The following is an 11192-nucleotide window of genomic DNA, read 5'->3' on the forward strand; positions in this document are numbered from 1 at the left end:
AATGATTAATCGCATACAAAAGAAGCTTTTGTTTACATAATATATGTATGTGTACTGTGTATATTTACTACGTATATATAAATACACCCACATGCATGTATATATTTCAGAAACATTGTTTATATATAAATATATTTATAAAATAAATTATAATACTATATATTACTATATTATATTATAATATAATATAAAATATTTATAAAATAAATTATTTACATGTATTGTAAATACATGTAAATATTTTCAAAATATATACTGTATGTGTGTGTGTGTGTGTGTGTATTTATATATACGTAATAAATATACACCGTACACACATATTATGCAAAAAACTTATTTTGGATGCGATTAATCACGGTTAATCGTTTGACAGCACTAATATATATCATATTTTCATCACCCAGCCCTAATTACATTTATCTACACTATAGTCAACATTTGAAGTGGATCAAAAATGTTCATTAAAGCTGTCCTAAGACAAGAACGCATTTTGGTTTTAGGTCAACTTTGATGAAAGGTTTTGATCCACTTCAAATGTTGCCTACTGTATATGCAGCCCTGATTGGTCAGTTCTCAGTCGACCGTCACACTCACGGTGTCTCTGAAGCCATCGTATCTGTAGACGAGTCCGGTGCTGGTGGCCAGTTTGATCCCGTGACCCAGACAGACGCGACGCCACTGGGCCGCAGAGAGCTCAGGGGCCGGGATACTGTCCACCTTCCCTGTTTTGTGGCTTTTATAGACCACAGACTGCTTGCTGAACCTCAGCCGGCCATCATTCTGACAACAAACAGACAGCAATGAGAGGAGAGCATTCAGAGATCATTCCTACGTCACTGCCTTTTAATTTTCTGGACAGCGGTATATCCTCATGTACATTACATACTCTCTGTGCGTTCTTTAAGGTTCACATATAAACACAATCCCAGCATGCAAGTGTCACACGTATGTTTGGAATGGCATTATATTACTGCAGAAAAAAATCTGACAACATTTACAGCACGCAACACTGCAGTAGGAACTGTATTAACAAAAACAGTACTACAGCACTCTGTGTCCTGATTTTAATCCTGTAAGGTCTGACATATGAATAATAGTCAGAAATATCTTTTTTTTTATTTTTTAAATGGAACCATTTGTTAAATCATCAGACAAGATATTAAAGAAAACCTAAAAAGTCTGCATTGTCATGCTTCGCATCATATTTGATACATCAGATTTTATGGCTCATAAAGTACGAATATGGGGCTCAAACTGGAGGAGGAAAAACTGAGCAAAAACATGCAGATGCTGATATTTAGTAAACCGGGCTCGTCACAATTTTAGGAGCACCTTCTAATCAATTATCCAAAATGTTATCAAAAAGTAGCCTTCCCATTACGAGGTAATATTTGACTCCTCTAACTTTATTAAAAGTATGTCATCTTTTGTCAAATTCTTAATTTTTTATTTTATAAGCTTTTTAAAACGACAGAATAAGAGTAGAATAAGAAACCAGTTAAAAATCAAATGAAATCAGTATTAACAAAATTAATCTGTAGAGGTGGCACAGAAGAACACAAAAGTGCCTTGATGTACTTTCACACTTTTCATTTAATGAGGCTCAGAGGTGGCAAGAGTGCAATTAAATCCATAAATTCATGATGAGATTAATGTTTTAAATATAAAATTTTGAATATAGAAATATTAAATGATTTAAATAACTGAAAATATACTTTAAAAATGAAACAAACTGCCAGCAGGTGGCAGCAAGTCACTGATTTTATCACTGAATCATTCATTCAATTGATTCATTCGAACGGCTGATTCATTCAGGAACGAAGCAAGTGACTGTCTTTATGAATGGGTAATCATGAATCACTGACTCACTAGATTCGTTTAAAAACGCAGTTCATTCATAAACTAAACACCGCTGTGTTTGAATGGAGATGCGCAGCGGCTCCGCTGTGTCTTTGTTTTTAAACTATTTTCAACGACGAAATAGAGCAAAATCAGACCATGGTGTTATAGTCAGACAATGTAAGTCACTTAATATTAACTTCTTGTTTATTGAACTGTTGTATTAAATCAGTATCACATTTACAAACTCCCTTAAACATCATTAAAAGCTGTCACTCATCTTAGTTCATCGCAATCTCACAATAATAATCAACGAAGCTCTCTACACTGCGCAATGAATCTCTTATTTACACCCGGTCTACACTTTGCTTATGAAAGGATTCGTGAGATATGTCTGTGATGCATTACTCAATGCTGCAAAAACACGTAGAAACCTTTGAAGCTCCCCTGAGCGCAATCACAAATATGATGATGATCAGTCGCACTGGTGCTCCTAAAATAAATTTCACAGTCGCACGCAGTAGTTTTCATTCGCAAATGCGACTGAAATGGTCGCACTGTCGAGCCCTGAAATTAAATTCTGACCGTTCAAAATGTAAATCAATGACATTTTATAACAAAATGTATATAAATAAATCAGTCGTCACTCTATATCTCAATAATGTCTTAGCAAGATGATATTTAAATTATCAGTTTTATGATCAAAGATCTGACATTTTTATTGTGGGGGCAAAACAATGCAAATATTTACATTTAGTCATTTAGCAGATGTTTTATCCAAAGCAACTTACAAATGAAGACAATGGAAGCAATCAAAATACAACAAGAGAGCAATGAAGTCTCAAAACCAAAGAGATATTCTTTATCAAAGTTAAGACTCTGCCACGCCCCCCTAAAACGGCTCGTTCTAACACGCCCCCACATATCTACCTCACTATGTGGAAATATTTGCATAATGCACCCAAATGTGCACGCAGAGAAAGAAGGCGTGGTTTCAGTAACGCAGTTAGTGTTGAAGCAGCATGTCAGGGAGACGCGACCTTTCGGGCTTGAACTGATGGTAAAACTCATGACATTATTTACTGTCTTCACATTTATTTTGAAAGATTAAGCTGCGATTATGGTAAGGGGCGTTACATTTCCGACGAGTGCTTGCGGTGTTCAGCCAATCACAATGCACTGGGTCAGCTGGCCAATCAGAGCAGACTGCGCTTGTCGGAAGGAGGGACTTTGTAGAAAACGAAGCGTTTGAGAGAGGCGGGGCATAGAGGACCTACAATAATGTACAGTATTTGAAAAAGAATGTGTTTTTTGAACATTAAAGCATGTCAACATATTCTGTTACACCAAATACACCAAATAATGATCTTTTTAAAAAAAATGCATCTTATGACCCCTTTAATTTTTGTCTGGCCAGTCGAGGTGAAGTCAAACTGCGACACCTAGAGGTCATTTTAATGTTAGCCAGTTTATGCGTTTAATAAATAATAATAATAGTACAAATGAATCCATACTTTAGTGAAAGTTTAGCATCGCCTAACTTACCCACGATCCCTTCAGCTCTGTGTGAATGTCATTAAACTCCAGCGTGTCTCCCATCTCTGTAAACAAACACACATCAACACAGAGGCACAACATTAGCATCGCATTCACAACGAGTTAGTCTCGCTCTGAAGACTTGCACTCACTTCAGAGCTGCACTATCACTAATCACACTCCTTTAGCATCTTCGTGCGCTTAAAGTAGCATTCTGTGCTGTAAGGGCTGGGTTACAGAGAGTAGTTTGTGAATCTGAGGCGCTAGCGCAGCTAGAAATGCTAAGCACGCTAGACGAGTTTAGCGGGGTTTGAAACACCGCCGCACGTGCAGCGAGCGCGACTCCTTTAACTTCATCAGTAAACAATACACACTTATTCTGACACTTACTTTGGGTGAAGAGCGACTTTATAAATAACAATAGCCGTGTTTCCCGGAGGTGAGGATATTCGATGTAACGTTAAACACAGAGATAACTTCGACGATCGAGCTCTTCTTCTACTCGCCGGTTTCCCGCGTCAAGCCTCCGGAACCGGAAGTAGTGTTGAGGAGACACGCGCGCACGTTTTCCTGACTCGCGTTTCAATATTTTTATTATTATTATTATTATTATTATTTATTCAGATACGCCAAAAAAAAAACAACTAAGCGAATTTAAAAATGTATTTGAATATTAAAATAAAGTTTGTATTTATTGTCTCTCGTGTATGTGTCTTTTTCCTTACTTTGTTTTTAATTGTCTCGCAGTGGAAACATATCAAATCTATATTCCTTTAACCGAAAAAGCAATGTTTATTTTAAGTTTATTATATATATATAATGACCGTAAACATAGGCTAATGAAATAAAAACATACTAACTAAATATCTTAAAACATGTTTAAAATGGTAAAATGTGATCATGTTAACATATTATTATTAATTGCATTATTATGTTAAAATACATCAAACATATTATTATTAATATAAGCTATTAATATAAATAATAATTAATTAAATTCAAAATATTTGAATATGAAAATAAAGTTTGCATGTATTGTCTCTCGCGTAGGCTATAGGTGTTGTCTTTAACATTGTGTTAATGTATAGTTCATTTCTAAAATTGTTTTTTTTGTTGTTTTTTTTGTCTCGCACTGGGGAGAAAAATACAATAAACCTGACTTTGGATTTTCGCTTCTGCTTTTAATAAAACAATAGCTATAAACATATACAGTTAAAGGTAAAATAATCTTTCTAGGCATTTGTTCCCGTGTATTTGAGTCATTATCAGACATGGTTTGATCCCGGTGTTAAACAGCAGAGGACGCCCTTCATCCGCTCAAGCAGCATCTGACAGCAGATCAATCAAACATCACAGGCTCGGAAGAGTTATGCAATAATCCCAGTGTTAATCCTTCCTCTTCTTTTAATGCCACGCGGTGAAATGAAGCGCTTATCCTCTCAGCACGCCTCTGAAATAAACCCACGCATGTGTGTTAAACACACAATCTCAATAATCTCACTGTCAATAAAGGCAATACCGGAGGAGTGACGCATAAACGAACGCATCTGAACGGAAACTAAATGAAAATGCATCGCTGGAAAGGTAAGGCATGAGCGACTTGGGCTTTTCACTGTTAATTATATGCATTTATTATTATTAGGCCTATTATTATTAGCTAATTCAGATCAGATAATTATAAAATTTAATTAATATATTTGGTCCGAGTTTTTCTCAGAGCTTTAAATCCTCAGTAGTTTTTTTTAATTGTTTGTGTGCATGTAATTTTATTTGCAGAGTGATTCAAGCATATGAATATTTGACTCTTCTAAACTATTTCAAAAACTCTCAAATCTGTCAAAGACTGCTTCTATGAAAGACTGCTTTGAGAGGCCTAACAATCGAAGTAAGTCCATTTCGTTAAAGTGAGTTAACGGCACATGTTTAGTTCAGATAGCTTTAAGATTTCATGGCAAGTAATCGATTGAATTGTTGCCCTAAAAGTCTCCTGAAATATTTGTATTTGCATATAGCCTACACGCGGGCGCGAGACTGATAATAACTTATTTAAGTATATAAGTAGGCTTTATCCGATTAAAATGAGTACTTTTTAATGAGATAAGCAAATTGAGTTTATCCACTTTTTATCGACTTCAATGAACATGTTAGGCCTACGTGACGAAGAAGAATGTAAAGTTGGATAACAGAAATACACATTTTAGGTTGTTCTTAAAATAGTTTAAAATTATATTATTTTAAACAAATATTTATAGTCAGAGATTTTCACACTAAAATATCAATTTATAACAAAGCATTTCCTAAAATATCAGAGTTAAAGCAGGAAACGTACTCACATATTGGTGAAAAATCTGAATGACACGATAGTTTTTATTAAACTCTCACACACTTGTTAATTTCAGAGAGCAAAATATAATTTATGAACCTTTCAAACAGAAGGCTTTTTCAAAAGTTTTTTCACTATATTTGTGGGCACATTTTCATAAATCTGCTCCTCACATGCAAGCACAGGCAGACATATGCATATAAGACGAGTTATTCTTTGGTTCATAGGGCAAACTCACCCGTCTTGTTAACCGACACTGATATGAGAATGTACATGATTCAAGTTATCCAGGGTCTAAACACACACACACACACACACACAGCATCTGTCTTCAGGGAGCCATGCATGTCTGTGAAAAGGAGGAAGAGTGTGTGACGAAATGATGCGATTTACGCCTGAACAAAGCAGCAGAGCAGTCTGTCACGCTCACACACACACACACACACACACACACACACACACACACACACACACACACACACACACACACACACACACACAGAGAGAGAGAGAGAGAGAGAGAGAGACACACACATTCTCTTTTCCCCATTACAGTTCATTTTGTCCCACGTGCATCTATCACAGCAATCATACACAGCCAAAACTGCCAAAAACACTCAAACTCACACAGATGATTTCAGAAAAAAAGCCCCAAACCATTAACATGTCACAGAGCCCTGTGCATTTGCATTTTAATTCAGGCAAAGATGCAGACAAGACAGTCAGTTTAGGGAAGAAGAGAGAGAGAGAGAGAGAGAGAGAGAGAGCATGTGTGTATAAGCGAGGTGGAGGGATGAAGAGCTTTAGGAAGTGCAGGGCTTAAGGAGAAAGAGAGAGATGGAGTGATGGAGGAAAGGAAAGAGGGTTAACGCAGCCCAGATTCCCTCTAAAAGAAAAAGGAGCGAGCGAGCACAGGGGAATGATATAAAATGAGTTGGTCACGGTTTGAACAGTTACACATGCTGTTTACATTTTTCCCAAATTAACATGGCCCCTCGCTTCACCAAGCCGCTTTCGCTCTCCCACTTCTTTCTTTCTTTCTTTCTTGCTTTCCATCTCAAACTGTTTGAGTTCCATATTTGATCTTCCAGACTGGACGTGCAGATAGCTGCTCTTCATTCTGTTGTATTTATTTTCAAGAGTTGGACAAAGTTAAATGAGAAACTTGAGTCAGAGAGATGGGAGACTGGCGAGGGGGAGGGAAGAGATCACTTAAAAAAACAAGAGTGAAAAAAGAAAGATAATAAAAGCGGTAGAGATATAGTGCATCGGAACTGAACAGAAAAAGTTGAAATTTGAAAAAAGCATGAGAAAAAAGATCAAAGATAATTGTATGTGAACTCTTAAAAATAAAGGTTTCAAAAGTTGTTTTTTTTGCAGTGATGAACCATTTCGGTTCCCCAAAGAACCTTTCAGTGAACAGTGCTTTTTTTTATTAGTGTGAAGAACATTTTAATAAAGTAAAACATTTGGGGCAATAGAAAGATTCCAGAATTTGTTAAAGGTTCTTTAAGGAACCATTGATAAAATAAAGAACCTTTCAGTGAACAGTGCTTTTTTTTATTAGTGTGAAGAACATTTTAATAATCTAAAACATTTGGGGCAATAGAAAGATTCCAGAATTTGTTAAAGGTTCTTTAAGGAACCATTGATAAAATAAAGAACCTTTCAGTGAACATTTTCTACTATAAACAATCTTTTGTGAAATAGAAAGATTGATAAAGGTTCTTCATGGAACCATCAATGTCTTCATTTTGTAGAAGAACCATTTTTGATTCCCCGAAGAACCTTTCAGTAAACTGTTCCTAAAAGAGCCATTTTTCGTAGAGAAAAGAAAATGTTAGAAATCTAAAGAACATTTTTTATTCTACAAATAATCTTTGTGTACTCTAAAATGTGATTTATTTATTTATTTTTATATTTATTTAAGCGTGTAATATCAAGAAAATTGTTAAACGTTCATCCATCAATGTCAATAAAGAATCTTCATTTTATAGAAGAACACCTTTCATTGAACAGTTCTTAAAAGAAAGATTTTCCGTCTTTTTTTATTTAATAATAAGGAACCTTTTTCTACTTTTTTTCCCAGGTTTTTGCACAAAACCTTTTGTGCAATTGAAAGATTCCATAATTTGGTTCTTCGTGGAGCCATCAATAAAATAAATAACCTTTCAGTGAATTTTCCTAAAAAGAAGAACTTATTAATAAACTAAAGAACATTTCCCACTAAAAACTCTAACTTTAGCTTCTTTAGATTATTAAAATGTTCTCCATACTAAGAAAAAAAAAATTATTTTAGGAACTGTTTGTTGAAAGGTTCTTTAGGGAACCTAAATGGTTCTTATGGCATTTCTTATGGAAAGCTTTTTTGTAAAGAACCATTAGTGCAATGGAAAGATTCCACGGATGTTAAAGGTTCTTCGAACCATCAGAGCCAATAAGGAGCCTTCATTTTTAGACAGAAAGTTCAGGGAAAGTGAGGATTTTTCTCCTAGCACAGGTTTTATTGTCCATTCCTTCTTTGTTCTGAAGGTTTTTGGCAAAGCAGACAACATTTCAGGCCAACCTCCATCCATTTAAAATTCAAACTAAATATCCACAGGGAGATTGAAGAGTGTGTGTCGCCTTGTAGAGATCACGGAGTGTGTGAATGAGACATCTAGAATCGCCGTGACAATCCATCATGTGTGTAAAGATGCATTTATATTCTAACATCCATCTAGTGCCATGCATGTGTGTGTGTGTCTAGTCAGTGAAGGAATGCACGTTTGATTGAGTGCAGACTGCACATAAATCTCTACTTAACTGTACACAGACACACAACATGACCCTGACCCCCTCCACAAACACACACACACACACTCGCTCATGAATATGAAAGACTAACCTCTTTGTGCACCGAACTGACCAGCCCATCATATGGGCAATATAACTTTATATGATGTGATAGGAGGGAACATGTTTTATGATATTGCACCATAATGCAGAATTCTTGGTATTGTTGACTGGAGCCTCGGAGCATCGTCTGTTTAGTGTTAACACAGAGGCAACAAATCAGTCAGAAGATGGAAGGCAAGAGGCTATACGTGTGCATGTGTGTGAGACGGAGAGAAAGACAGCGCAACTGACTGATATACCGATTTGACATCATATCATTGCTGCCAGTTGCAGGACACACACACACACACACACACACACACGCAGATCCGTCCTAATGAAAGCCGCTGTTATTCAATAAAGTCGCGGGGGATTTGTTTCAGGGGTTATGTAAATATGCCAGTGCTCTGTTTTTGAGCTGTTGTGCTCACATCCAAATAAGCAACAAGAGAGAAGAACATTCTTCATGTGATTCTCGATAAGATCTACTATGCCATGAGAAAAATTGCAGTTCCCGAGTCAAAAGAGTTTAACTGTGTGTGTTTGCTAAGAAACACCACTTTTATCTGTGCTCAAACCCATAGATAGTAAGCTTAAGAAAATGTTGTAAAAATAACATCAAATCGTGCTGATTGTTGTGGAGATGCGTGCTGCGACGTTCATTCAATGACTTTGGATTTTGGACATTTTCTTTTGAAAACTCTTTGGAAAAAGTCTACAAAGGATGTCATGATGATGTTATTGGTATGTGCGTGGTGCCTACTTTCATAAGAAAGAAAAATAAAAAAAATGAGATCTCTTCAATATCTCGGTTGTATCTGCCTCTCCAGTTGTTTTCAGAGAAAAAGAGCCTAAATATTCTTAAAAATGAAGGTTTAAAAACTGGATGATTTTTGGTTCCTTCAATAACCTTACAGTGATCAGTTCTTAAAAGAACCATTATTAGTGTGAAGATTTAAAGAATCTTTCTCCACTATAAAGAACCTTTTGTCCACTGACAAGGTTTTATGGATATTAAAGGTTCTTCATGGAACCATCGATGGCAAACAAGAACCTCAATATTTAAGTGTAATCGATTCATCTTTGATTTTTTTCTCAGAAAGTTTCAGAAGAGATCTCAAAGACGCTTGAAACCAAGATACCAGAGCCTGCGATCAAAATCCAGAGAAAAAAAAAATTCTCAGCAAAGTTTTGCAAGCGGCATAAATCAACGTTATTTTAAAGCTCTCAAACTCTTAAAAATAAAGGTTTAAATTTTTTTTTTTGCAGTGAATACCATAGAAGAGCAGTTTTGATCTCCTTTCTTAAAAAGAAGCATTTATAAGAGCATTTGAAGAACCTTTTTCCACTGTAAGGAACGTTTTGTTCAAATGGAGAGATGTTAAAGGGTCTTTATGGAACCATTGATGCCAATAAAGAACCTTTATTTATATATTACACGTTAGCAGTTGTCTATTACCATTTCTCTGTGGAAATATACTAGCAGAAACATTTGAGACGATCTTAATGCTTTAATGAAACAATACAGAGTCTTCTGAGCTCTGAAACCTTGGGGCAATAAAAAGTTCCTCAGGGTGCTCTTATCCAGTTATGCATTGGAACAAAAGACAGTTCAAATAAGAATAAGATGTCAGTCAATGTTTATAAGACTTTAATGGAAGATTTCAGTATATCTGTTGTTTTTAATGCTGCGCTGGATCAGGATTTTGGAGATGCACTGCTAAACTCTTCCACACCCTGCTACTGATCTAACACAGACTCTTGGGCGATTACCGTGACCTTGGGTTGGGGAAAAGGTGTGTCAGGATCGGTGTGTGTGTGTGTGTGTGTTTCAGGTAGAGTATTAGATGAGAAGAAGAATGAGTGCATTAGAGAGAGAAAAGAGAGGAACAGCTCTGAAAAGAAAAACTGGCGGGGCTAATCAAGGTTAATAAGCTGTTGTTATTTTGGCCGGGGGCAAAAAAGAGATAAACCACTTTAAAGAAGGGGAGGAAACTTAGGCGTGTGTGAGAAGATCAAAAACAACCTGGAAAACTTGACAGGGGGAATATGAGGGGAAGGAGAGAGAAACAATGTGTGACAGCAAGGATTGAGGAAAAATGAACGTGAGGTTCAAGAAGAGGAGACGAACAGAGATGAAAAGAAAAAGCAGAGGGGAGGAGGCGCACATATTTCACACCTGTTGAAAACACAATGCCTCAAACAAGTAATTACACATCTCTGCCTTGTTCCTCTGAATGCATGACACAAAAAAGAAAGGGAACAGAGACACGATGTGCGATGTGTTTGTGCCGGGTGACTCCCCGAGGCTCACACACACTCATAATAGGAGCACTGCGTGAACCTTTCGCGTTCGTTCAGAGGTTCGTTCTCATTTGCTCCCATTTTCCCAGTGTGATTTCTGGTGTGAAAGGGTCTCTGGATGGGCACATTCACACACACACACACACACGCTCAATACCCAATGCAACAAATGCACTGGTCTGTGTACAGGCATGTATATGCACATAATCCAAAACAGAAACCTACAAACACACACACTCCAAAACAAAAACACGTCCCAGAGTAGAGGACCACACACACACACTCACACCCCTGAGCTCAAAAAAAAAGAGAA

The 11192-nt window shown here is 36.5% G+C and overlaps 2 protein-coding genes across 2 annotated transcripts in view; one reads left to right on the plus strand and one right to left on the minus strand.

The window, feature by feature from the left end:
* Window positions 1-3928, minus strand: part of LOC107554702 (FACT complex subunit SSRP1-like) — a 21994-nt gene extending 18066 nt beyond the window's left edge. The window contains exons 1-3 of the mRNA XM_016237288.1: window positions 3766-3928; window positions 3385-3440; window positions 595-780 (exon numbers count right to left, since the gene is read on the minus strand). Coding sequence (XP_016092774.1) covers window positions 595-780; window positions 3385-3438 — 240 coding nt within the window. The 5' untranslated portion in view covers window positions 3439-3440; window positions 3766-3928. The remainder of the gene's footprint in view (window positions 1-594; window positions 781-3384; window positions 3441-3765) is intronic.
* Window positions 3929-4922: 994 nt separating this feature from the next.
* clcf1 (cardiotrophin-like cytokine factor 1) overlaps window positions 4923-11192 on the plus strand; it is a 21118-nt gene continuing 14848 nt past the window's right edge. The window contains exon 1 of the mRNA XM_016237289.1: window positions 4923-4959. Within this exon, the coding sequence (XP_016092775.1) occupies window positions 4938-4959 (22 nt within the window). The 5' untranslated portion in view covers window positions 4923-4937. The remainder of the gene's footprint in view (window positions 4960-11192) is intronic.

The sequence above is a fragment of the Sinocyclocheilus grahami genome, unplaced genomic scaffold (genome assembly GCF_001515645.1).
Source record: "Sinocyclocheilus grahami isolate Dianchi unplaced genomic scaffold, SAMN03320097.WGS_v1.1 scaffold510.1, whole genome shotgun sequence".
Taxonomy (NCBI): Eukaryota; Metazoa; Chordata; class Actinopteri; order Cypriniformes; family Cyprinidae; genus Sinocyclocheilus; species Sinocyclocheilus grahami.